Here is a 26,808-nt window from a genome sequence, read left to right as displayed (position 1 = left end):
CTGACTGAGCCACCCAGGTGCCCTAAGATGTGAATTTTAGATGAAACTCACACAAAATAAATTGAACCATTTTCATGTGGCATTTAGTACATTCACAATGTCATGCAATCACCACATTGATTTTGTTCCAAAATACTTTCATCACGGCAAAAGAAACCCCATACAATGGTCACTCCCCATCCCCCTGTACCCCAGCCCTGGGGAACCACCAGTCTGCTTTCTGTCTCTATTATTGCTTCTTTTTTGCCCCTCCCAGAATTGTATCTGAAGGGAATCATGTAGACTTTGTCTTCTGCACCTGGCTTCTCTCACTTAGCATGACCCATCCCTGCTCTAGAGCATCTGGTAGGTTGTTTCTTTAAAAACATTTTTTTAACATTTATTTATTTTTGAGAAACAGAGAGAAAGAGCAGGGGAGGGGCAGAGAGAGAGGGGAGAGAGGATCCCAAGCAGGCTGTGGGATGTGAGTGCAGAGCCTGATGCAGGGCTTGAACTCAGGAACCGTGAGATCATGACCTGAGCCGAAATTAAGAGTTGCTTAACCAACTGAGCCACCCTGGTGCCCCAGTTGTGGTTTTTTTTTTTCATTGCTGAGCAAGACTTGTTTATCCTCTTGCCAGGTGAGAGGTGTGTGGCCAGGTTTCCTTGGGATCTGTTTCCTCTGGAGTCCCCCATGGTGTCCCCTGCAGTGTTTCTTGCCTGCTTAGTGCACAATACCGGTGTGCAGAGTGTCTGAATGAGATGGAGAGAGTCCGAATGTGCCAGAAGGGAGATGGTACACAAGAGGACTGGTGACCGCATGTGGCTTCCGGGTCACCCTCCACCAGGCTCTGACTGGGACGACGTCGGGGCCAGGACCAAGGGATGGACCAGAGATTGGCTGAGGGGCCCAGGCCCAGCTTCCCAGGAGGGGTGCCAGCAGTGGCTCAGGGAGCTTCCCTTATCTGCAGCATCTATCACATCACTCTGGGTTGATGGTGGGGCAAGTCTGGATTTGCCCCAGGGGCTAGGTTTCTTGTTCTGTTCTTTTTAATTTATTTTTTATTTTATTTCACTTTTAATTATTTTTAAATGTTTATTTATTTTTGAGAGAGAGAGACAGACAGACAGACAGAGTGTGAGCAGGGGAGGGGCAGAGAGAGAGGGAGACACAGAATCCAAAGCAGGCTCCAGGCTCCGAGCTGTGAGCAAGGAGCCTGATGCGGGGCTCCAACCCATGAACTGTAAGATCATGACCTGAGCTAAAGTCGGACGCTGAACCGACTGAGCCACCCAGGCTCCCCTCTTGTCCCCTTCTTGTTGCTACCTGCAGAGGCGGATTACATAAAATTCAAGTTCCCAGTTCTGGGTGTGAACTCAGGTGGCTCACTCTGGGCTGGCACCACTGTGTACTTCCACCTGAGGGATCTAGGAGCTTGTCTTTCACTTCGGCTCTGTTGCCACCCAGCTGTGTCTAGTGAGTCATCCAAACCGTTAATTCCTTCTTAAAAAGGAAGTGGCTCTTTCAGTAAAACCCAGGTTTAAACCACATAGTGAATTCCCAGGAGTTCAGCTTTATCTTGGGGACCAACTTAGCACAGAAGAATTTATTTAATTTCATGTTTTTCAGAAGAATTTTTTTTAGTTTTATTTTTTAAAATTTACATCCAAGTTAGTTAGCATATGGTGCAACAATGATTTCAGGAGTAGATTACTTAACGCCCCTTACCCATTTAGCCCCCCTCCCACAACCCCTTCAGCAACCTTCAGTTTGTTCTCCATATTTATGAGTCTCTTCTGTTTTGTCCCCCTCCCTGTTCTTATATTATTTTTGTTTCCCTTCCCTTATGTTCATCTGTTCTGTCTCTTAAAGTCCTCATAGGAGTGAAGTCATGATTTTTGTCTTTCTCTGACTAATTTCTCTTAGCATAATACCCTTCAGTTCCATCCATGTAGTTGCAAATGGAAAGATTTCATTCTTTTTGATTGCCGAGTAATACTCCATTGTGTGTGTGTGTGTGTGTGTGTGTGTGTGTGTGTGTGTATACACCACATCTTCTTTATCTATTCATCCCTTGATGGACATTTGGGCCCTTTCCATACTTTCGTTATTGATAGTGCTGCCATAAACATGGGGGTGCATGTGTCCCTCTGAAATAGCACACTGTATCCCATGGATAAAGGCCTAATAGTGCAATTGCTGGGTCGTAGGGTAGTTCTATTTTTAGTTTTTTGAGGAACATCCATACTGTTTTCCAGAGTGGCTGCACCAGCTTGCATTCCCAAGAAGAATTTTTTTTTAATGTACTTTGCTTTACCTGCCAAACCAGATAAACTCTTTTATGAGTCCCTTTCCAGGTCCTTTCTGGTCTGCTTTCAGGTAATTTAGTGTTACTTTGTGTCCTCTGTGAGGAGCTAGTGTCCTGAGGGAGCTGTCCCATCGCCCAGAACTTCTGGGTCTCCTCTCTCATCTGCCTGGAAAGATGTCTCAAAGAGCCTGAGTGGTCCTGGTTTCTCACTGACTTCCCCAAGCACTTCCAAGAGTGGACTGAGAGCTCTGAGCTAACGCTTGGCCTGCAGGGTGTTTTTTAATCCCTGTGGTCATGATTGCTTTGTGAGACAGGATCTGTGCTCATCCCCATTTTCTAGGTGAGGAAATTGATGGTTAGTGAAAGCAAAAGGTCCGGATGGCAGGCAAGGAAACAACAGAGCTGGGGCGTGAACTCAGGTCTGTCCAGTTTCAGATGCCATCATGTTAACCATCACCCTATGGTGTCTCCCTCCCAACTTCCTGTCTTCAGGTATCTGTTATTCATTGTGCCTGAACTAGAGTTGTCTTCCTTCCTCTTATCCTGGTCGACATTTCTTGGTAACTTGTTAAAACCTGTTGGTAAGCTTCTGGTTCATTCTAAATGCAGCCTCCTCTAGCTTCTTATTTTCTTGTTGCAAGTGGCAGACACCGTGAGTGGGTATACCAGATGACTGGCTGATGACGCGGCTAGTGTTTCTGGTATCCTAGACGATGTGCGGAGGGTTCCAGTGACAGAAGCTTTGGGAATCAGATGTGGTCTGTGTCACCCCTCAGAGCTCCTCAAAGGTGGAGGGAGACCCAGGAGCCTGGGGGCAAGTGAGGCTAGGTCCCACTCCAGAGGAGGGTCAGGGTCAGCCAGAGGAAGGAGGGGCGGCCTCCATAGTTGCTTTAGAATTTGAGACTTACTGGGGCTCCTAGGTTTTTGACTCTCAGTTTCGGTTCAGGTCATGATCTCACAGTTTCGAGGGTTCGAGCCCCATGTCAGGCTCTGTGCTGGCAACACAGAGCCTGCTTGGGATCCTCTCTTTCTCCCTCTCTCTGCCCCTCCCCCACTCATGCTGTCTCTGTCTCTCTCAAAATAAATAAATAAATAAATAAATATCGAAAACAAAAGAGAATAAAACTGCTATAAAAATCCATGTGCATTCCCGCCAGCAATGAACGAGGGTTCCTATAGCTCCACACCATCACCAGCATTTAGTGTTGTGGATGTTTTGGATTTTGGCTATTCTAGTAGGTGGGTAGTAGTATCTCATTACTGTTTGAATCCCAAGCTGTGCTTTCTAAATCATCTCCAATGGTGGCTGCCAGAGGAGAACCCATGATTTACCTTGTCACCTGAAACCTTTCTATTCAGTGATAAAAGGGGGGCAATTGATATGAGGTCAGGTTCTTGCATTTCAAGCCAAATGTACAGGAGGAGACATCCGGGGGGCTCCCTTCATTCATACAATAGTCAATGTGCCCTGAAAACGGTGCCTGGAGTCAGTAGGTAATTTAGTTGCATTTGTTGAATGTATGAATGAATGAATGAATGAATGAGTGAATGAGTGGATGAATAAATGAGGGCGTGAGGATCAGACCTGGCCCTAGACCCATGTTTTCAGTGGGAACAGTAGCCTTGGCCCTCATTCCCCCAAAGTCATCTTTGTAGCTCCCCACTGCACGGTGGTCCCATCTCTCGGGGACTGAGGCTGACCTCCACCTTCAGAACACCTTCTGTCCTGGCCATGATGAGTTGGCCCCAGTCTTGGGGCTGCACAGATTCAAGGGTGATTCATGAACTCCATTGGAGCTGGCAGAGCAGGACATGGGCAGGGGGCTGTGGGTCTGATGTTCCTAAGCTAAGAAAAGATTTGAAGAAAGATGACCAGCAAATTAGGACCTGGGGTGGAGGAATTCAGAGTCCCCTTCCAGCAAGATGAGATGAGACAGTGGTGCCCAGAGGAAGCCCAGCCCCCAGGCCTCTTCGCTGTTAGCCTCCACGGCATGGGTTTAGGAGGACCCCAGGAGAGCTGTTGGGGCTGAATCTGGACCCCATTCTGGGTGGAGACTTGACTCCCAGACAGCCAGGCTGGGGCCCAGGGGGCACATAAGGAGACCAGCCATGAGGATCTGGAAGCCCAAAGCAGGTTGAACAAGCCAGACCGGTGAGCTGTAGGGAGAGATGCTTCAGAGGCCAGGCAGGGAAAGTGCTAGAAACTTCATCCTTTAGCCTCATTGGTTAAGAAAATATCATTCAGGGGGCACCTGGGTGGCTCGGTCGGTTAAGCATCTGACTTTGACTCAGGTCATGATCTCATGGTTCGTGAGTTCGAGCTCCACGTCAGGCTCTGTGCTGACAGCTCAGAGCTTGGAGCCTGTTTCGGATTCTCTGTCTCCCTCTCTCTCTGTCCCTCCCCTGCTTGTACAATGTCTCTCTCTCTCTCTCTCTCTCTCTCTCTCTCTCTCTCTCTCTCAAAAATAAATAAGCATTGAAAAATACTGGGAAAAAAAGGAAGAAAAGAAAACACCTTTCAGGACATATCTGGCATCAAACAGAACAAACCCAATGCCCCAGGTCCTGGCAGGGCCCTTCCCACTGTGGTGTCCTTTCTGGGTGGGGCTGCCACAGCTTCTCCTGCCCTGACCAGCTTCACCCTGCTCTTGGTGAACTTCCTCTGTGGTTGCAAAGCTGCTCAGAAGTACAGACCCTCCAGAGAGAGAGAGAAAAAAAAAAAAAAAAGAAGTAAGGACCCACGAGAAGGAGACTCATGGGGAAGGAGAAGTTGTGTTTCTTTTTTTTTTTTCTAACATACTTTTAAAATATAGATACATATATTGTTTTTTTTTTAATTTTGTTAAAGTTTATTTATTTTTGAGAGGCAGAGAGAGAATGAGACACAGAATCCGAAGCAGCCTCCAGGCGCTGAGCTGTTAGCACAGAGCCTCACACGGGGTTCGAACTCACGATTCCCAAGATCATGACCCGAGCCAAAGTCAGATGCCTAACCAGACTGAGCCACCCAGGTGCCTCAAAATATATACATTGTTAAGTTTATTTTTTATTCTGAGAGAGAGAGGGAGAGGGAGAAGCAGAGAGAGAGAGAAGAGAGAGAGAGAGAGAGAGAGAGAGAGAGAGAGAGAGAGAGAGAATCCCAAGCAACTCCACAATGCCAGCAGAGACTGATGCAGGGCTCAAACCCACAAACCATGAGATCATGAGCTGAGCCAAAATCAAGAGTCAGGCTCTGAACTGACTGAGCCCCCTAGGCGCCCCAGCCGTGTTTCCTTCTTAGAAGAGCAATGTGTCCCTGTGCTCTCCACTTCTCTGTCTCCGCTAACTCTGGGTTACAACATGTGCTAAAGCGAACACATGAGGAACTGTGCCAGTCTAGAGCTGTTTAAGGGCGTGGGGGCCTTGGCACCCGGCTCCTAGTGGAAACACATTTGCTGGAAAATGCTCCCCGGCCCCAGTACCTAATTTATAATTTCTGTCTTTCTCTGTACCCTGGACAGTGGGTGTAAGAGACAAGTTTTGCTTGACAGTTTTCATGGGAACCAAAGGGGTTCCCAGAAATGTGTGTGTGTGTGTGTGTGTGTGTGTGTGTGTGTGTGTGGTGGGGGGGAGGTGTTCAGGACAGACAACAGATGCCTACTCCAATGCATTCTCTTGGATGAAGTCCTGAGAGTAGCAATCCAACCACAGAATCTTCACAAAGACATAGAGGTTGTTGAATATCAACAGTAAGACACTATGCGAAAAGCTGGCATCAGGGCAGCAACTGTCAGTAGACTTGTACCCTTTTGGGCCAGCTGGCCTTGCCCCCCAAGAGCTGGTTGTCACCTGAATCTGGTTGCATCTTGAGGAGGCTGGATCCAGGGAAGTTTTCACAAAGGTGGACCTTTGGAGCTGGTGGACTGTGGACCTTGGGCCCCAGAAGATTGACTCAATGGGTCTTAGTCTGACTCAAAGTCTGTCTTCTCTGGGTGCAGTGGAATTTCAGGCCCACCACTGACCAGAGCTCCAAACCAAGCATCAAGTGGGAGAAGGTTTTTCATTGGCTGAAGGGCAAAGGGAAGGCACTATAGCTTCCCAGTGGGTGGGGGTTTTTCCCAGCTTCCAGGCTGGGCACAGGAATTCACTTCTCCTTTACCCACTGGTGAGGCATCTTCCCGTGGCCTCCTGAGGCTGAGAACCAGGGCCTACTTATTAGGACAAAGGGCAGGGTGGACAAGTCCCCTAGGTGTTCAGAGGGAAATATTCCTCATAGAACCAAGAGCTGGGGCATGGGGAAAATGGTGAGATGTTGCTCAGAGGGCACAAACTTTTAGTTTTAAGATAAATTCTGGGCTCTAATGTATAGTATGAAGACTATAGTTAATAATACTGTGCAGTATATTTGAAATTTGCTGATGGTGGATATATTTTTTTGTTTATTTATTTATTTTGAGAGAGAGAGAGAGTGCATGGGTAAAGCAGAGAGAGAAAGAGAGAGAGAGAGAGAGAGAGAGAGAGAGAGAGAGAGAATCCCAACCAGGCTCCGCACTGTCAGCACAGAGCCTGACGTGAGGCTCAGACTCACAAACTGTGAGATCATGACCTGAACTGAAACCAAGAGTCAGATGCTTAACCAACTGAGCTACCCAGGTGCCCCTTCACCATTTTATTTTATTTTTATTTTTATTTTTTTTTTTTATTTTTTTTTTAAATTTTTTTTTTATTTATTTTTGGGACAGAGAGAGACAGAGCATGAACGGGGGAGGGACAGAGAAAGAGGGAGACACAGAATCGGAAACAGGCTCCAGGCTCTGAGCCATCAGCCCAGAGCCCGACGCGGGGCTCGAACTCACGGACCGTGAGATTGTGACCTGGCTGAAGTCGGACGCTCAACCGACTGCGCCACCCAGGCGCCCCATAACGTTTATTTATTTTTGAGACAGAGAGAGACAGAGCATGAATGGGGGAGGGGCAGAGAGAGAGGGAGACACAGAATGGGAAGCAGGCTCCAGGCTCTGAGCCACCAGCCCAGAGCCCAACGCGGGGCTCGAACTCACAGACCGTGAGATCGTGACCTGAGCCGAAGTCGGACGCTTAACCGACTGAGCCACCCAGGCGTCCATTTTATTTTTAAGTAATCTCTACAACCAGCATGGGGCTTGAACTCACAACCCTGAGATCAAGAGTTGCACACTCCACTGACTGAGCCAGCCAGGCACCTTATCTCAGACATTTTTAATCACTAAGATTATTTAAACAAATTAATTATTAAGATTATTTACACATCATCATTTAGGAGAGGCAACATCACTTCCCTCAGACAGTTTTCCTGAATGCCCTCCCCAACCTTGAGGTAGTTTCTGAGGCCCAGCAGCCCTGAGGAACAGAGGCAGCACCCAGGAAGCCCCAGGCCTGGAGGGGTGAGGGGCAGGGAGCCCTGGGGAGCCAGGACAGAGGAAGAAGATGGGGGGTGGAGGTGAAGGAAGGCCGGCACTGGAGCTAGGCCCAAAGAGACTCCTGGTCCCTCTTCTGCTGGGCTGTCAGAGCGGTGTCCTCCCAGGGTAGAGGGGCGATGCCCCAGAACCAGGAGCCCACCATCTGTGTGTGTGTGTGTGTGTGTGTGTGTGTGTGCACATGGGCATCTGTCAGGGTTCTCATGGGCACAAGTCATCCGAACCCAACCTGACTTAAGAAACAACCCTATAAACCAGAAGTCTGGATATAAAGTGTGCTGAGCTGGTGTCAGGGAGGACAGGGCTTGGGCTCCAGGCCAGCAGCTCTGACCATGAGCCCCATGGGGCAGGGGCATTTGCTGCCTGCAGGAATGGAACAGGTGCTGGCTCTCTGGCACCCCCTGACTCCCCAGGAGGGCCCTGAGCTCTGTCCCTGAGCTGTGCCGAGCAAGGAGGGTGCCCGGCTTCACCTTAGCACACCCAGCCTCAGTGACCGCGTCCTAAGGACTCAGAGGTATTTCTTCCACAGCCCACGTCTCCTCTGGAAATGGGGTCCACGGGTCAGAAGGTTCTGTTCATCCGTCTTTCTGAGCGGCTGTGTCTTTGGTGAGAAGATCAAGGACAAGTTCATGTAGACAGACTTTCGTTACTGAGGCCCTTCAACCAAAGGACAACACCAACCAGTATGAGCAAGATGGGCACCTTCACGAACACCAGAAGGATGTAGTGGTTCCTGCAAGAGGGGACAGAGCCGTCAGGCCCCAGGCACCCCAGGTGCTGTCACGCTTGCTTCCCTGACACAGTGGGCACTAGCCAGCCCGGCCAAGCCTGTGACCCTACTCTGGCCAAGCCCCGCAGCCCTACTCTGAAGGCTGCCATGAACCTTAATGGCCCAACCACAAGGGCATCTCAGAAGTAACTTCAACTTTTTGGTTTTTCTTTGTTCTGGGTCCACCTTCCTTTCTTTTTTCTTTATTAAAAATTTTTTTAACATTTATTTTTTGAGAGAGAGACACACAGAGCTAGAGCAGGGAAGGGCAGAGGGAAGAGGGAAACAGAATGCGAAGCAGGCTCCAAGCTCTGAGCTGTCAGCACACGAACCACGAGATCACGATCTGAGCGAAAGTCTGATGCTTAACTGACTGAGCCACCCAGGTGCCCCAGGGGCTCGTGTTCCTTTCTAATCGTCCTTTTTGTGGCTCCCCTTTCCCAGAGTGCCTCTTGGCACAGTAGGGTCCCTCACAACAGGCTGTGTGCCTGCTTCTGTGACTTCACTATGTAGTGGCACGCACTAGGTCATCAGGCTTTTTTTGTTGACAACTAAATGGGCAGATGATGTTTATAGAGAAAAAGATTCTACAGAGTGGCTTCCCGGGGAGGGCTGGCATGGGGAGACAGGGGTGAGGAGTGAGATGGGCAGGAGCAATGGAGGGGGACACTTTGGGCCTTGACCTTGGCTGTGGCGGCTCTGGCATCATGTGAGGGCACAGAAGCAGAGTAGGAGAGGCCCCAAGTAGGGGTGGGTAAGGACGGCAGCCACTCACCTGCTGTAGGAGACAGACGATACCCCTGCACGGCCATTGGTGGTTCTCCTGGATAGCATGCTCGCCAAGGTGGTCAGAAGTGTTCCCTCTAGACACGGGCAGAGTCAGTCACAAGTTATGGGCACAGACAGGGCACTCGTACGCGGCTAGTGCCCTGCTAGCCCTCCCCGGGAGCTGCCCTGCCCCTGCACTGGGCATTGCGTCTCTGGATACAGTCCCCATGCTTCTCCCTTGCTGCTGAGTCTTCAGAATTGCAGCATAGTTGCTTTCCATCACTTTAAAGTGTGACAAGAAGAAATAAAAACGAAATAAGAAGAAGCACTGTACTTGCTTGGGGGGAGAGAGATAAATCTTTCCACCTTCTCTCCGCTTATCCCTCTTAGGTGGGACTCTTGGCTGGGGGCAGGTCCCTGGTCTTTTCTCTCAAGTGGGGCCTGAGCTGGGCTCGAGGACAGGTGGTTCCGGAAGTGAGGTGCCCCAGTTATTTGGGTGGTAAGGAGGAGGAGGACTTTGGAGGACTGGTGAACCAGAGGGCACATTCTGGTTCATTCGTGAGCAATGGTTGTAATAAGTTAAACATCTTCATGAGGCACTATGAAGACGATTTATGGTGGCCTACTTGGTCATGGATTCCTGAGTCACCATGACCTGTTTTTTTAGTTGAGTCCCAGGCCTGAGGAGACCCCAGGACTGCCAGAGGGGTCCCGTGACATTAGCTTAATGGTCAAAGCCTTCCTTTTGCCTTAAAGCATCCACTGTTACACCAGCCCCTTTCTGGGTCCCTCTAACTCCCTGCTCCCTCTTATGCAGCCAGGAAAAAATAGAGAAGAGAGTGACTGGGGTCCCACAGCCACTATGGATTGGCCAAGCTCCTGGGGTTCAGTGCTGGGGCCCTCTGGGCTTCCCCAGGTGTCTCCCCTTCTCCTCTCTGTGTAATGGCGGGTCTGGAGTGTGACTGTCAGAGAGTGACCATTTCCTAGAGTAATGTCTGCGGGCATCCAAGGTCAAGCCAGAACTCTGATGGGAGAATGTGGGGCTGCCAGGGCTTTCCGGTCCACAGGAAAGCAGGCCTGGGCTGTGGGCATCGAAGGCGGGGTCCACGTCCCCACCCCCACCCCAATGCTGGCCAGCCCTGCCCTGCATCAGCTGGATGCCTCAGGGAACCTCAGATGGTGATGGAGACGCTGTTCTCAGGCACTCAACTATTTTCCTTCTGCCCTCGGGCAGGAGGAACCTCAATCTTTCTGTCCTGAGCACGAGGGCCTCACTGTGTACATGAGAAAGTTCTCACCTGGCTCAATGGTCACTCTGATAGGTGCCCCGAGGTCAGGTCCACTCTTGCTGATGCCGCACCAGTAAGTGTCTGTGTCATCTTGCCTGACTTTCTCCATGGTCACTGTGAGGAAGTGGTGACTCCGGTTGTCCCCAATGGACACACGGTCTCCCTTCACTTCTAGCTGTGATTCTGTGGTTTGAACGAGGATCCTGCACAACTCCCAGTATGCTCCACGACACCACCACTTCCTATAGGAATCCCATCTTGGTTTATAGTCACACCGCACAGTCACAGATCCGCCCTCTAAGCCCCTCACGGACTCTGGGCCTTGGATGGAGAGGCAACCTAGAAGACAGAATCCCAAGATACATTTTCTGCTACCTGAGCTCCATGGGCTCAAGTGGCCCCAGGCTGGTGTCCAAGGACTGATCTAGGGTCCTCACCTTCTGGGCCACACCCTGGCTCACCCTGAACATCCACCTCCTCCATCCAGCTTCCCTGTCAGCTCTCTTGGTGACAATGTCCCGGCCTCTTGGGTCCCTCATCTCATGGGCCCTGCTCACAGCAACAAAACTCCCAAACCTCTGACACTGTCTTTCCTGGTCTTCTCAACTCAGCCCTCATTTAACCTCTTCCTTCTCTGACTGCTCATCTCAGAGGCCTCTGCTGATTTCTCTTCTTCCCTCTTTAAATCTTGGTGCAGACAGTGGTGTGTTGGTAAATAAATACTTAACAACTAGGCCTCTGGGGGAGAAAATCTCTGTCTGTAGCATTTTTCCAATTTCTGTAATGTAACTATTCCCACCCTGACTGGTTTCAGACAATCGAGGCAATGTCACTGGCCACACAGCTCGAAAGAGAGGCCCCAAGTCAGTTGTTGTGAGTCAGTGTGATCCAGTCTGAGAACACCTCGGCAGTAGCCCAGGGTCCCCTCTCCAGGTCTCATGTTGTCCCACTTTATTACACCCCCATGGAGGGATTCCCCATTTCTATGATTTCAGTTACTGTCAATATGCTGATGGTCCCCCAAATCCCATGTTTGTGGCCCAAATTCTCCCCTTAGCTCCAGTCTACCATTTCCAGACACACACTATACATCTCTACCTCAAAATCAATAGTCACAGAACTAAATCCACCTGGAACTTGGTCTTCTTCAGTATTTCTTTTTTCTAGTGGAGGGCTCACATAGCATGCTAGCAAAGGTCAACTGGGAGTGGGACGGGTTAAGGACAAGCACAAGTGCAAAGGGTATTCTTCTGCTCTGGGGACTGAGCCAGCTAAGCTGACCATATGTGGCTGGACAGACACTCTTTGTCCTTGGCAATGATCACTTGTGCCTTGGTCACATGGACGTGAACAATCACAGAGAAGCAGAGGAACACAATGGAAGCCTCTCCTGACTGTCTTAGATGGAGAGCCTCAGGGCCAGGCCAGGGAGGTGGGGGCGTCTGCATGGGGCAGAAGGAGTCAGGTCTGTGGTACCAGGAAGGTGAACCTCTTCACACCTCGAACCTTCTCCCTGATGCTATTTTAGGTCACTTGAGGTTTGCATTTGTGGTTGGCAGAATTATGCCCCACCAAAGACGTTGATGTCCTAATCCTAAGAATGTGTGAATATGTCACCTTACAGGGCCAAAGGGAATTTGCAGATGTGATTAAGTTATCAGCCTTGAGGTAGGGCGATTATCCTGCATTATTCAGTTGGGTCTGAGGTCGTCACCAAGGTCCTTATAAGATGAAAACGAGGGTGTCAGAGTCAGGGGGAGATCGGAAGATGCTACATTGCTGGCTTTGAGGGAAGACAAAAGGATCATAAGCCAAAGAATGTAGGCAGCCTCTCAAAGCTGAACAAGGTGAGAAAGAGGATTCTTCTCCAGGACCTCTGGAGGGACTCCAGCTTTGCCTACAACTTGATTTCAGCCAGTCAGACTATTTTGGACTTCTGACTTTCAGAACTGCAAGATAGTAAATGTTGTCATTTCAAGCCACTAAGTTTGTGGTAATTTGTTACAGCAGCCTTTGGAAATAAAAGTAGTATTCCATCAGTAGAATGAGCTCTATCTATGCTTTTCAAACCAACAGTGTTTCAGGGAGCCTTGGTGGCTCAGTTGGTTAAGTGTCCGACTTTGGTTTGGGTCATGATCTCATGGTTCGTGAGTTCCAGCCCCACACTGGGTTCTGTGCTGACAGCTCAGAGCCAGGAACCTGCTTCAGATTCTGTGTCTCCCTCTCTCTCTGCCCCCCCCACCCCACTCATACTCTGCTTCTCTCTCTCTTTCAAAAATAAACATTAAAAAATTAAAAAAAAAAAAAAAACAATTGCGCCACTAACGCACTTGAAGGAGATCTTGGCATCTTCATTAGTCCTGTCCTTCCCTTTTCCCTCTACAACTGGTTGGTAAACAAGTTAGTCAACTCTGCCTCAAAAATGTTTCCCAAAATGATTCTCTTCTTTCCTCCCCTCTGTTCGTGATGACAGCATGACACAGCAGAAAGAGAGTGAATGTGGACACAGAAAGACACTTCTACCGCACGCTACTTGGGAAATCTTGGGCAAGCTACTTAACTTCCCTGGGTATTGCTTCTTGGTTTGCAAAATGGCTGTGGTACTTTCCATTCTGCAGGTTGTTGTAACACTCAGGTACATGTCAAACCACAGACCATCTTTCGGAGTTTGCCTCACCAGTGAGAGACTGTCACCAAGTCAGGAGCTCATCTGGTGCCTAGATCATGGCTGTGGTATCCAGCAAGATTTCTCCACTGCACCCCCTTCTCCAGTGCCTTCTGCATATCACTGCTGGAGTCATGTGCTAAAACTGTCCCCATCCCGTCTTCAGCAGCACTTGTCATGAGCAGATCTCATGATCTCTTCTGCAACCACTTGCCACTGTCTCCGGATGATTTAAAACTCTTTAGTTGGGCATTCAATTTTTTTCTCTCTTCCATTTAGATCCAAGTTCTCTGTCCACCACTGTTTCCTACCCCTCCCTGCCTCCACTGGACCTTATAGCCTGATGCTCCCAATTTTCTCTTCTCTGACCCTTCTCAGGGGCCATGTCACTGCTCACATCCTTTCTTCCATCTGGAAACCCTTCTCCAAGCCCAGCCTGCCTACTGGTCACCTTGTTCCCTTTCCCAACCAGAACTGCTTCGTCCCGTGGCTCCCATGCCTTTATAGGAACCTGGATGCTGCACTGGTATTTTGTTACCATTACCAGCCTCTCTCACTGTCTCCCTCACTAGGACACTGAGGAGCAGAGATTTTGAGAGAGAGGGACACAGACAGACTCAGTGTACATCTACATCTATATCTATGTAGATGGGAGAGACAGAGACAGAGACAGAGTGTGAGCAGGGGAGGGGCAGAGAGAGAGAGGGAGACACAGAATCCGAAGCAGGCTCCAGACTCTGAGCTGTCAGCACAGAGCGTAATGTGGGGCTCGAACCCAAGAATGGTGAGATCATGACCTGAGCTGAAGTTGGATGCTCAACTGACTGAGCCACCCAAGTGTCCCAAGTTTATGATTGTTTTTACAAAGAACCTGGACATCAAGATCTTTGGACAGGAAAAAAAACAGGAAAAAAAAAACAGGACAATAGTTGTTGTAAACTTTTATCAGTGGTCAGTGCTGAAATTGGGGTGGAGGGCAGAATTTCACTTCCCTTTTTTTTAAGTTTATTTATTTTTGAGAGAGAGAGAGAGAGAGAGAGACAGATAGAATATGAGCAGGGGAGGGACACAGAGAGAGGGAGACACAGAACCCGAAGCAGGCTCCAGGCTCTGGGTTCTGTCAGCACAGAGCCCGATGCGGGGCTCGAACCCATGAACCATGAGATCATGACCTGAGCTGAAGTCGGACACTTAACCAACTGAGCCACCCAGGCGCCCCCAGAATGTCACTTTCTAAATCATACATTTCTATTACGTGAGAATGTTTACAACATCACTAACAAAACAACTAAGAAAAAATGGTAATAAGCAGAAGAACTCAATTAGGAAAAAGGTTGCTAAGGGACACCAATGATGTAAATTAAAATCAAATGCAAGAGTCAGCAGAAAGGGCACCTGTGTGGCTCAGTTGGTTAAGTGTCTGGTCATGATCTCATGGTTAGTGGGTTTGAGCCCCGCATCAGGCTCTGTGTTGACAGCTCAGAGCCTGGAGCCTGCTTCAGATTCTGTGTCTCCCTCTCTCTCTGCTCCTCCCTCGCTCATGCCCTCTCTCTCTCTCTCTCTCAAAAATAAATACATATTAAAAAAAAGTCAGCAGAAATGGTCAGACATCAACAATATAGCTACAGTCCAAAGCCAAGACTCATTGTAGATGGTATTTGCCAACAATCAAAGAAGAGAGATGGAAGAGTGGAAGAGAGATGCCACTCCTTCAAAACCGAAGTGTCATTGACCATAGCTTTGTTAATTTAATCTGTCAGTAAAGCATTCATAACGTGACTGGGCTTGTTTTAAAAAGAAATATGTGCAGCACGCTTGGGTGGCTCAGTCGGTTAAGCATCTGACTTGCGCTCAGGTCATGATCTCACCATTTGTGGGTTCGAGCCCTGCGTCGGGCTCTGTGCTGATGACTCAAAGCCTGGAGTCTGCTTTGGATTCTGTGTCTCCCTCTCTCTGTCCCTCCCCCACTTGTGCTCTGTCTCTGTCTCTCAAAAGTAAATAAACATGAAGAAATTTTTAAAAACAAAATAAAATAAAAAGAAATATGTGGGAGGCTTTTATAAGCACAGCCCGTGATGGGCAGAACCACTCATCAAGTCTTTGTGTTTTGTCGAGAGTTGGTGTGAAGGAAGGACAGCCAGCAGTCAGCTCAGAGGAGGACTCGGGAGTGGGACCGATGGGTTTTCAAACCCTAAACTGTTTGAATCTCCATTTTTCCTATCCCTGACTCTGAGATGGAAATTCTCTCCCTTCATGTCAATCCCTCAGGGAAGTTTGCCCCATATGCATAATCCTTGGTGAATAGTCTTGTGTCAAAATCGAGAAAACAGTTGCTCTCTGGGTTGATAGCAAGTGACAAATGACACAAAATGGGCCAAAGGCAGCCAAGGGCAGGGCTCAGAGCAGAGGGGCTCACGTGGGTGTGGGATGTGCAGAGGGGGTTGAGCCCACCTTGCCCTGCAATGATGGGGCAGGTGTCCCTGCTGGGGTCCCCTTGCAACTGCACCAGCTCAGGCTCCAAAGAGTAATTTCTGGGCTACGGGTCTGTGGTTCTCTGCTTCTAAGTGCAGATGCTTACTGAGCACCCATCTGTGCCAGCACCCTGCCTTCTCCTCTAGGTTGCTGCAGGACCACAAAACTGAACAGACAAGAATGTCCTACTGGAAGTTGGGTCATTCTGACCTCAGCCCATCCACATTCATTCTTTGTTTCACAGAAGTAACCCCAGAGTGTCTAATGGCCATTTGCTAGTGGGGTGGCTTTTCTTGCATCATTGACTACTTCACTCCCTTCCCTCATTAACTTGCAGAGTTGGAGGAGGATGAGGGACACCCTGTCTTGTCTCTGCGGCACCCGGCCTGCCCAAGTCAGAGCAGCCACTGTGCCTCTCAGCCTTCGTCTGGAGGAGAAGACAGTGTGTGTGGCTTATTGTATGTGAGCCTGTGTGTGCACGTGAGTGTGTGTCTAACTCTGTATGAGTGTGTGAGAGCACAGATGTGAATGGGGGTGTTGTGCATCTGACTCCACTGTGTGTGTGTTGTGTGTGGGAGCCCAGGCAGCTCACCCTTATCCTTGGCCTCCTGCTGAGCTGGATGTTGGGATTAAGAGAGGAGCAGATGGGGGTCTCTGAACTCAAATGCACAGGTAGAGTCCTGGGGGAGATGCAGGCATTCTGAATTGCTGTTCTTTGGGAATTCTGGGACATTTGGAGTCCCGCCTAAGGAGCGTAAAAGTCACAGAGAAGCTGCTGCCCTCCCCACCCATCTGCAGGCATTATCATGGGCTTCCTCATCATTGATAAAATCAACAATGGTGGCAATAATTCGAGAATGACCACAGCCCTCATCTATTTATATCTGATCCAAATAACAGGGTCCCACAACGTTACAGCTAGGAAGGGCTTCAGGGACTTTCATTCACACCAGAAATCCAGGTCTTAGAGCAATGAGGGACTTGCTCGTGTCACATGCCCCTGTCAGGACTGGAACTCCAGTCTCCCCACTCCCTAGCTATGCCCTTTTTGGGGGATCCCTGTGGACCAGTCTGTTTTGCCAGATGGTCAGTCTCCTGGCCCAGAGAGAAGACTGTGTGACCCACACACAGAGCATCTGTTCTGTAAACCTCTGAACTGTCCCTAATGTCTTTTCGGTGTGCAGTGGCTTTCCAAGGAGGAAAAGATACACAACCCATCTCCCATCTCCCACCTGGGTTCCTGAGCAATTTTCTCTTTGAAAGGCTTGATTCCTAGGCCTGGCCTCCAAGGGCCTTCGTAATCTTGTCTTGTGTGTTTCCAACCTCACGACCAACCAGTCACCCCATGGCCCCCTGCCCACTATGGGCCCCCTGCCCACTGTGGGCCCTCAGCCCACGAGTGCCCCATCCTTTCTCAAGCCTCCATGTCTTGGCCAAGCACTCCCCTCTCCCTGGAATGCTCTTCTCCCTTCTCTGCTCGAAGGGCTGATCCCTTTCTTCAAGGTTCATCAAACGGATGCTGTCTGTATGGTCCTCTTTTTAATTTTTTTTAATGTTTATTTATTTTTGAGAGGGAGAGAGACAGAGCATGAGCAGGGGAGGGGCAGAAAGAGAGGGAGACACAGAATCAGAAGCAGCTCCAGGCTCTGAGCTGTCAGCACAGAGCCCAACGCAGGGCTCGAACTCACGAACCATGAGATCATGACCTAGCCAAAGTCGGACGCTTAACCAACTGAGCCACCCAGGCATCCCATGGGGTCCTCTTTTTAATGGCCAGGCCTGTTTCCCTTTTCCCTTCACTTCCTCAGGGCCTGGTGTATGCCTGGCACAGAGTAAGACCCCAGTATGCTTTTGCTGAATAAATGAAAAAGAGCCACTTCTCATTTCTCCAGATATGACACTTCCCCTTCAGCCTGGGGTCGCTATCCATCCCTTGCCCTGCCCTAATAGTACGAAGTCCCCAGGGCCCCAGCCGCGCTCACCTGGGAGGCTGAGAAGAAGAACTAGCGGCAGCAGCATGGTCCTGCCTCTCGGGCTCCTCGTCCCTCTGGATCCACAACCGGAGCTCACACTCGGATCCCAGCTGGACTCTCAGAGCTCTGCCGGAGCCCCAGCTTGCACTTTGTTTGACTGGACCGCCTTTGAGTTTCTTACCTATTTACTTCCTTTTATAGAGTATTTCCTGCTTTTAATTATTCAGCAAACTGGGTGCAGTTTCTTAGAAGGGCCAGATCACAGGGCACGGAAGTCCCCACTACGTAGGAAAGAGGAGACAGGGCTGTGCAGAGTGAGGAGGGGCAGGATGATGTGTTTCTGCAGAAGGGTCTCAGCAGGATGCATCGGACCCATTGGGCTTAGGGCCCGAGGGGTACAATAGCCTGCATGTCAGCTCCAGAAACATTTCTCTACCACAGCAGTGGGTCCCAGCAGCGGGGAGCAGAGCCTCCTTCCCACTCAGGTGTCAGGTGAGCAACCTTGGTGCACTTAGAGATGCATTTGCTCAGGCATTACAACCAAGGGCATAAAAGTGCAGGCTGTAGGATCAGACAGACCTGGGCTTTAACCCCAAGCACCGCTTACAAGCTGTGTGGCCACAGACAACCTATTGAGCCTTTCTGAGCCTCAGTTTTTGTATCTGTAAACTGGGCTCGCAAGAGTTGTTATAGGAATTAAGTGAGAAAAGGCATGCAAAGTTTTGAGGACACAATCCTGGGATGGGGCTAGCACTCTACATTATTATTAGTGCCCCGGGTAAAGCTTTAGATGCTAGATAGGCAGTCAGACATAATAAGCCTAGGGCAGGAGGCTGAGAGAAGGCTGGTGAACTGGTTTCTCTAATTAGTAATAAAGCAAATTCTAGCCTTAACCTGACCTAATTTAATTGGGATCTTGATTTATAACCCAGTAGCTAAAACTCTTAAAGAACAGCTTTGTGGTTTTTTTTAAATTTTTTTTAACGTTTGTTGTATTTTTTGCGAGACAGAGCACAAGAAAGGGAGGGGCAGAAAGAGAGGAAGACGCAGAATCCAAAGCAGGCTCCAGGTTCTGAGCTGTCAGCACAGAGCTCGACATGGGGCTTGAACCCACAAACGCAAGATTGTCACCTGAGCTGAAGTCAGACACTCAACAAACTGAGCCACTGAGACACCCCCCTCCCTTTTTTTAAATTTTTAAACTTAAAAAAATTTTTTTAATGTTTATTTTATTTCTGAGACAGAGACACAGCGTGAGCAGGAGAGGGGGACGCAGAATCTGAAGCAGGCTCCAGGCTCTGAGCTGTTGGCCCAGAGCCCGACATGGGGCTTGAACTCACAGACCATGAGATCATGACCTGAGCCAAGGTTAGATGCTTACTGACTGAGCCACCCAGGGGCCCCTTGAAGAACAACTTTGGGGAACAGATGAAGGTATTTCTTCCCAGGTTTCCAGAGCCAGCTGTGGAGAGAGAAGGTCTTCCTGGAAGTCCTGGGGTCTGGGGCACATTCGGAAGGGCTGAGAGAAGAAGAAGGCTCAGTCCTGTAGTGACACACAGCATATTACCAATCTACAGTAATCAAAACAGTATGGTACCGGCATAAAAACCTCTAGATCAGAATTGAAAGCCCACAAATAGCTCCCCACATGTAAAGTCAACTAACCTTTGACAAGGGAGCCAAGAGTGGCCAAGGGGGGAAGAAGAGTCTGCTCAAGAAATGGTGATGGGAAAACTGGAGAACCACGTGCAGAACAACGGACTTGGACCCCTCACAAATGCTGACTCCAAATGTTGATTCAGACTTAAATGTAACACCTGAAACTGTAAAACTCTTAGGCGGAAACAGGGAAAAAAGCATCTTGACGTTGGTCTTGGCACAGAGTTTTGGAAATGACATCAAAATGACATCAAAAACACAAGCAACAAAAGCAAAAATTAATAATAAGTAGGACTGGGCTGCATATTAAAAACTTGCTTGTTTTTTAAATGTTTGTTTATTTATTTTGAGAGAGAGCATGTGTGAGTGGGGGAGGAGCAGAGAGAGAGAGAGAAACAGAATCCCAAGCAGGATCCACACTGTTAGCACAGAGCCTGACTCGGGGTTTGAACTCATCAACTGTGATATCAGGACCTGAGCTGAAACCAAGAGACTTATGACACCTGGCTGATTTCTAGACCACAAGGGCGGGGATGGGGGGGTGGTGGCGCTAAGGAATGGGGTGTGTCTCTCTTGGTCCTGCACCCTCGTTATTTACCAAGTCCACACCTAACTGTGAAGGTCCCACCAAGTGCCAGGCACTCTTCTGTGGATACAGCTCTGAGCCACTGAAACACAATCCTGCTCTGACAAAAGTGGGGGGATTCACATAAGGACTAGGTCGACACACTCATCAAGATAAGTGTGCATGTTCGTGATGAGTTGGATGCTTAACCAACTGAGCCACCCAGGCGCCCCTCATATTAGAGTCTTGTGCACAGCAAAAGAAACAATCAATAAAATGAAAAGATAGCCAAAAGAATGGGAGAAAATATTTGCAAGTCATATATCAGATAAGGGGTTAATATACCAAATATATAAAGAGTTCATGCAACTCAATAACAACAATAAAAATAACAACTTCTATAATGTGATTTGGCTTGTTTTTTTTTTTGTTTTTTTTTTTTTTTAATATGTTGGAGAGGCATCTGGGTGGCTCAGTTGGTTAAGCGCCTGACTCCTGGTTTCGACACACGTCATGATCTCATGGTTTGTGGGTCCAAGGCCTGCATCAGGCTTTGTGCTCATAGCTCAAAGTCTGGAGCCTGCTTCAGATTCTGTGTCTCCCTCTCTCTCTGACCCTCCCTCCCTCCCTCACATTCTGTCTCTCTAAAAAATAAATAAACATTAAAAATTATTTTAAAAAGAGTATGCATTTATTGGATACATTCTTTTGTGTCTATGATACATTGCAAGAAAAAAAGTTACCAAAAAAGTTTACAGAGTATTCTTTTTTTTAAATTTAATTTAATTTAATTTTTTAAATTTACATCCAAATCAGTTGGCATATAGTGCAACAATGATTTCAGGAGTAGATTCCTTAGTGCCCTTTGCCCATTTAGCCCCTCCCCCTCCCACAATCCATAACCTTCAGTTTGTTCTCCATATTTATGAGTCTCTTCTGTTTTGTCCCCCTCCCTGTTTTTATATTATTTTTGTTTTCCTTTCCCTTATGTCCATCTGTTTTGTTTCTTAAAGTCCTCATAGGAGTGAAGTCATATGATTTTTGTCTTTCTCTGACTAATTTTGCTTAGCATAATACCCTCTAGTCCCATCCACATAGTTGCAAAGGCAAGATTTCATTTTTTCTGATTGTCGAGTAATACTCCATTGCATATATATACCACATCTTTATCCATTCATCCATTGATGGACATTTGGGCTCTTTCCATACTTTGGCTATTGTTGATAGTGCTGCTATAAACATGGGGGTGCATGTGCCCTTCGAAACAGCACACCTGTATCCTGTGGATAAATGCCTAATAGTGCAATTGCTGGGTCGTAGGGTAGTTCTATTTTTAGTTTTTTGAGGAACCTCCATACTGTTTTCCAGAGTGGCTGCACCAGCTTGCATTCCCATACAGAGTATTCTGATAGAAATGTGGACAACAGCTGGATGTATTGGTCAGAAGGCCGTTCCCATCCATGAGGGGCGCTGTGTTCCCAGACAGATCATCAATGGGCAATAGGTGTTACTGGTCTTCATAATTAGGCTGACTCCGCCCGTCCCCCAGAGCCCCTCTGAGGTCTGGTCACCCAGAGGACCACACTGAGCATGCTTAGAAGCAGGGGCACCTCCAGGAAGACCAGGAGCAAGAAGTTGACGCTGCTGAGCAGGGACCTGTGGGGGACACAGTGACAGACAGTGAGCCACATCCTCAGGGAGAGGCCCTGGTACCCTCCGCTTTCCTTCTGTCCCTGTGCCCATGTCCTGAGGCCCCAACAACCCATGCGGAGATGAGTCCCAGGTGGGTCCATGGCATGGCAGCCCCACACTAGAGACTGCTCCCGTACCCCTCAGGCTAACAGGTGGCCTTGAGACAGGACGGTGGACACGAAAAAGGGCCCGGCCCCTGGAGTGATGTGAGGGAGACCCCAGGGAGTGGCGTGGGACCTGGGCCAGGAAGAGGGTTCTACCTCAGCCTTCTGTATTGGGGGTTACCCTGTCTGTGGACTAGAAATCAGTATCAGGGTTATTTGTCTGGTGTCTGCTCTCCCGTAAACAGTATCTCCCACGAGGGCTCGGAAATGTTAGCTTTATTCGCAATGAGCATCTGGCACCTGTGTGGCACCTGGTTCGTGGCTGATGATAGAAGGGACAGATGACATGGCTCAGCTCTCACCTCCCTCAGAGGCCTGGTGTTCGACAGGATGCCACTCTGGCCAGGGCTTGGGGGGCGGGGGAAGGAGGGGGCACAGGGCAGGGCCACCGGCCCCCAGAGCACCTGGCCTGGGCCAAGCCCTGAAGGTGTCTTTTGTAAAACTCTTGATGCTTGCTCTTACCTCTCCCTGGAGCCCCATTTCTGCAGACACCTGAGTGGCGACTCCCTAAATCCTGCAGGTCCCCAGTGAAATGTCCTCTCCCTCGTGGTTGTGTATTAAATAGCTTGCCTGTCCCCCTCCCGCACGTGCCCTCCCCGACCCCTCTGACGGATTTTTTCCAAGCACTCATCATGAATACGCACTTATCATGATGAGCATGTTGACTTAGTCCTTGTGTGAATCCCACCCCCCACTTTTGTCAGAGCAGGATGTGTCTCAGTGGCTCAGGGCTGTATCCACAGAAGAGTGCCTGGCACTAGGTGGGACCCTCACAGTTAGGTGTGGACTTGGTAAATAATGAGGGTGCTGGGCTGAGAGAGATGCACCCTCATTCCTCAGCTCCCCGTGTGGTCTAGAAATCAGTCAGGTGTCATAAGTCTCCCCATGAAAGCCTCTTACCCAGGATGTCGGCTGGGACTGGGGGTCTCTTGTTGGATCACAGTGCTCCCGGTGGGTGCTGGCAGGGTCTTGTGAAGGCCTGGGGGGCTGGTGGACCTCATGATGCTGGGGGCTTCAGTGGAGCCTGAGAGGGAAGCACACATCAGGCCTGCCGCCCTCCCCCTGGGTCTCCCACTCGGTCAACTGTGTGGTTCTGACTCACAGAGTCCTGGTCACTCAGAGATTCCAGTGCATGGACAGAACACATGGCTTCAGGCTCAGCCACAGCCACACCACGTGCACCCTGGCAGAGGATGGGGTGAGGTTTACTCTGTAGAGATTGTAGGAGAGATGTCTGGGGTGAGGATCACAAAAGAGCACATTCAGCAGAGTCTGCAATGAGTGACGGAAACCCTGGCCCTCAATGCACTCAGCCCCCAGAACTGTCAGCCAGGCCTACGAACCTGGGCGGCCCTTGCACAGTCCTCTCTGGGGGAGGGAATGACCAGAAAGAACGATCTAGGGAGACAGACACACACCCAGTGGACCCCATAGAAAGTGGCCTGTCTTAAAGCCAATGAGAAGAAGGTCTTTGCCTCAGGTCCCCAGGGACGCCTGTGGACACTCAGCTCCTCACTGTTGAGTAGAAACCAACAGAGGGCATGGGAGGGAAATGCCTCATGTATGAGAGACAAACTAAGACCCACAAGAAGGACCTCAGAGTTCCCACAGAGGAACCAGGGACAACAGCAGAATAAGAACACGAGATAAAAATCCACAGACTTAGAGGGATGACCTTCATTTGGTTCTTAGGAAACAAAAACAGGGTTCTATTAAAGAAGACTTATTCGGTATATTTGGGACCATAAGACCTGAGAACGCATTTTCTCCTCCTTCTCCTTTGTCTGAGGGGAGCCATTTCAGGGGTTTCTCTGGGTTCCCTCCTGTGGGGACGAGGTGCCAGAAGAAGAGGGGGAGGGTCAAGTTGGAGGGCGGGGTGGTTCCCAAATGGTCACAGAAGCTCCAGATCAGGGTCTGGAGCTCATTCTTGGGCCGTCTCGAGGTTGCTGCAGATCTTGAAAATCACAGCTGTGAGGCTGGGGCCCTAGGAACCATCCATGACATAGTGATGTTCTCTAGGGCCCCAGGGTCATGGGCAGCCTATAAGGGTGAAGAAGAAATATCTGAGGGGTCCTGTTTCCCACTGGGAGGATAGAGAGATTCCAGGAGGAGACTAGGGTCCCTTTAGAGTAGACAGGACTCTTGTCAGGGCAGGAAGGCAGCTGGCCTCAGACTCGGGGCCTCTCCCATCCCCCTTCCCGGGAGAGCTTTAGGCTTGACAGTGTGTCAGGGTGTGGCATACAGAGGCACCTACGACAGCCAGGGGTGTGCTTGTGTGAGTGTGCAGACAACACAACACATGCACACATGAATGCACATACATCTAGACACACACATGTGGACACGCCCACAAGAGCACATACATACATACACCTCCCCGGTGTCCCGCGTCACCAGCCCCATCCTCTCCCTGTTCTTCTAGCCTACGTGTCACCACTTTCCTGAAGGTTCGGGGTGACCGGCCCCAGTCTCAGGGGCCCTAGTACTGGTGCTGGGGGATGGGTGTGTACAGCTCACCTGGGGTCACAGACACCACAATGTGGACGGCGGGGTCTTGCAAGTATCCTCCTAACCATGATGTATCGATCCCACACCGATATATTCCTGCATCATCCTCTGTGAGGTTCTCCAAGGTCACTGTGAAGGTGAGGCTTGCAGGATGGTCCCTGATGGACACGCGGCCATTCCTCACTTCTCTGTTTGACCCTTTGGTCTCCACAGTTTTCCAAAAACATGGCCTTTTGCACCAGTATTTGGAAACTTCTCTTAATTGCTCTTCATATGAACATTGCACGCTCAGGGATCCCCCCACAGTGCCCGTCACGGAGGTGGGGCCACTTATAGAGGAACAGCCTGGAAAACACAGCCAAGTGTGGGCCCCTCATCAGATGGGCCTGGGTCAGTGGGCTTTGGGGTCAAGGTGCCTCTTGGGTCCCTCAAGGGCCCTCAGGATCTGGAGGAGGCCTTGGCAGGAGACAGTCCTTTCCTGAGACCCAAGGGAGAGGATGTCACAGAGTGGACAAGGAGAGGCTGTTCATGGTGTGTGTGTGTGTGTGTGTGTGTGTGTGCCCACGTGTGCACATGATGCTCCAAGACATCACTTCTGACTGTGACAATGACGTTAATGGTGGACACAGATTCCCTCTCATCGGTGCTGCTCAGTCCAGGACAGTGGACAAGATTCACCTGCTTCATGCATTGGATCCTTCTGGTCACTGCTGAGGCAGTAGCTGGCCGCTCCTGGAATTTTCTCTGTTCTCCCTCCTCCCTCCCACATCCTCCTTCCTTCCCCTTGGGTCCCTCTCTCCCCACCTCCCCCTGCCCTCCCTCCCACCAAGGGCCAACTTCCCTGCCCAGGCTCAGCCCCACTCACCTGGGACCTGTAGAAGGAGTAGAGCTGTAGGCAGCCATGCCCTCCCATTCCCCAGGGTCATTTCTATGGCACAGACGTCACCCACAGCAATGTCAGGCTCCTGAGGGGGAACACTTTCAAGCCTCCTCACAGAAGGTCTGGTCTCCACGTCCCACTTCTGCTTTCCTAGGCCTCTTTGGTTCCTTGTTCAGTCTGTCTTTGGTCCCCACAGTCTTCTTCCATGGTCACTCGAACTGGTCAGGGTGGAGGAAGCTTGGGGACAGAAGAGCATGGGCTGGTGCAGAGCCCAGGACCTGGTGCCCTGCGTGCTTCTCAATCTGTGGACAGGTCCCGATCCGGGTCCAGGGCCGGCGTGGGATTGCCATCCCTCTCCACAGCCCACAGCTGCTCCTCTCACTATCCACATTCACCCCCACACTACGGAGCCACATCAGAGCATTTCCTCCTCAGTGGGCCACCCACACCCTTGTGACACGTCACTTCCTTGTGCTCAGGAGGCATCATCTCTGGGGTAAAGGCCAGAGCACCCATCAGTGGTGACCACAGTGGTGTCAGGACCCCCCCAACCTGCAGCTCCAAGCACTTCCACAGTCCCCCATGGGACCCCTGCTCTCCTCTAGCCACACAGGTTGGCACTGTGACCTCACATTCCTTCAAAGGTCTCATTTTGGGGTGCCTGGGTGGCTCAGTCGGTTGAGCATCTGACTTTGGCTCAGGTCATAATCTTGCATCTTGCAGTTCAAGAGTTCAAGCCCTGCTTCGGGCTCTGTGCTGACAGCTCAGGCTCAGAGCCTGGAGCCTGCTTCGGATTCTGTGTCTCCCCCTCTCTCTGTTCCTCCTCTGCTCACCCACTATCTCTCAAAAATAAATAAAAAATTTTAAAAAAAGGTCTCATTTTGACTCTGGGTTCCCAACCAGGGTACAAATCCCTCAGGCTGTGTTTCTCTGTTCTCCAGACATAGACATGGAGCAGCTGTCGCCAACATGAGGACCTCACTTTGTACTTTCTTCTTTGGAAAGTCCACTCTGCTGTGACTTGCAGAGGAGAGCACTGAGAATGGACAAGAGGATGCAGGGATTGGACGCACTGATGAGAAAACGGGGACACGTGAAGCTGAGGCTGGGCCTGTCCTCTCCAGCCAGTGGCACAGAGGGGTGGTTGTGTGACAAGGTGGTGGTCCGCCAAACACAAGTTGCTGCTGTCTCTTTTGGGTTCACAGTGGTGACTGGGCGTCTCTTCAAGGTGCAGGATGGGGGAAGGTCCTTGCCTGGAGGTGAGGAGGCAAGTCTATCTTAACTCAGACTGGCTCATTCTCGTGACGTGATGGATTTGGGACGAGTTGACCTTGGAAATGGTAGTGAAGCAGGTCAAGGTTCAGGGCCCAACATCTTGCCTGGGTTGTGCCAGCTTCTCAGCATTGTCATGCACAACCAGGTCTACACAACAAAGTCTCTCAACTTCCCCCTAAACACTCTCTCCCCAGATCTGGTCCTCTCCTGCACTATCTTATCCTGATCAAAGACAACAATATTTCCAGTGTTATTGCAACCAGACCACGACACCAGGGATTCCTCTCTCTGTCACTCCACTTAATGCTTTTCTAGCACTTTCCATCTTCCTATTTCCCCTCTTCCCCCTGACATTACAACTGTACTCTCTCTTCCCAGTGCGATGGTGACATCCCTGTTCTTCCTT

At 49.9% G+C, this 26,808-nt stretch overlaps 2 protein-coding genes across 3 annotated transcripts; both read right to left on the bottom strand.

Annotated features, from left to right (window-relative positions):
* Positions 1 to 1,749: 1,749 nt before the first annotated feature.
* On the bottom strand, positions 1,750 to 17,914 carry CD300LB (CD300 molecule like family member b). 2 transcript variants are annotated; one of them, XM_019466349.2, is made up of 4 exons: positions 17,669 to 17,914; positions 10,559 to 10,888; positions 9,268 to 9,355; positions 1,750 to 4,134 (listed from the first exon to the last, which is right to left on the bottom strand). In XM_019466349.2, exons 1-4 carry the CDS (start codon positions 17,703 to 17,705, stop codon positions 4,068 to 4,070), a joined length of 522 nt encoding a protein of 173 aa, XP_019321894.2. In that variant the 5' UTR covers positions 17,706 to 17,914; the 3' UTR covers positions 1,750 to 4,067. The 2 variants fall into 2 exon arrangements, with proteins under 2 accessions (XP_019321894.2, XP_019321893.2); XM_019466348.2 differs by lacking the exon at positions 1,750 to 4,134 and adding an exon at positions 7,013 to 8,456 and having other exon boundaries at positions 17,669 to 17,870.
* A 2,832-nt stretch (positions 17,915 to 20,746) lies between these two features.
* On the bottom strand, positions 20,747 to 25,546 carry CD300C (CD300c molecule). Its single transcript, XM_019466347.2, has 4 exons — positions 25,113 to 25,546; positions 24,257 to 24,592; positions 22,640 to 22,763; positions 20,747 to 21,539 (listed from the first exon to the last, which is right to left on the bottom strand). The coding sequence occupies exons 1-4, from the start codon at positions 25,171 to 25,173 to the stop codon at positions 21,407 to 21,409; spliced, it is 654 nt and encodes a 217-aa protein (XP_019321892.2). The 5' UTR covers positions 25,174 to 25,546; the 3' UTR covers positions 20,747 to 21,406.
* Between the last annotated feature and the right edge of the window lie 1,262 nt (positions 25,547 to 26,808).

Source organism: Panthera pardus, unplaced genomic scaffold, assembly GCF_024362965.1.
Source record: "Panthera pardus isolate Hobbes unplaced genomic scaffold, ASM2436296v1 HiC_scaffold_3, whole genome shotgun sequence".
Lineage (NCBI taxonomy): Eukaryota > Metazoa > Chordata > Mammalia > Carnivora > Felidae > Panthera > Panthera pardus.
Note: the sequence above shows the minus strand (reverse complement) of the source record. Positions and strands in the feature narration are given on the sequence as shown.

Coding starts and splice junctions, on each gene's coding strand:
- CD300C (XM_019466347.2), bottom strand. CDS start 25,173: ATGACCCTGGGGAATGGGAGGGCATGGCTGCCTACAGCTCTACTCCTT. Junction 24,593..25,112: donor ACTCCTTCTACAGGTCCCAG/GTGAGTGGGGCT, acceptor TGTGTTTTCCAG/GCTGTTCCTCTATAAGTGGC. Junction 22,764..24,256: donor TGTGGTGTCTGTGACCCCAG/GTGAGCTGTACA, acceptor CTTCCCTCTCAG/GCTCCACTGAAGCCCCCAGC.
- CD300LB (XM_019466348.2), bottom strand. CDS start 17,705: ATGCTGCTGCCGCTAGTTCTTCTTCTCAGCCTCCCAG. Junction 9,356..10,558: donor CAGAGTGACCATTGAGCCAG/GTGAGAACTTTC, acceptor GCCCGTGTCTAG/AGGGAACACTTCTGACCACC. Junction 8,457..9,267: donor TCGTCTGTCTCCTACAGCAG/GTGAGTGGCTGC, acceptor CCCCTCTTGCAG/GAACCACTACATCCTTCTGG.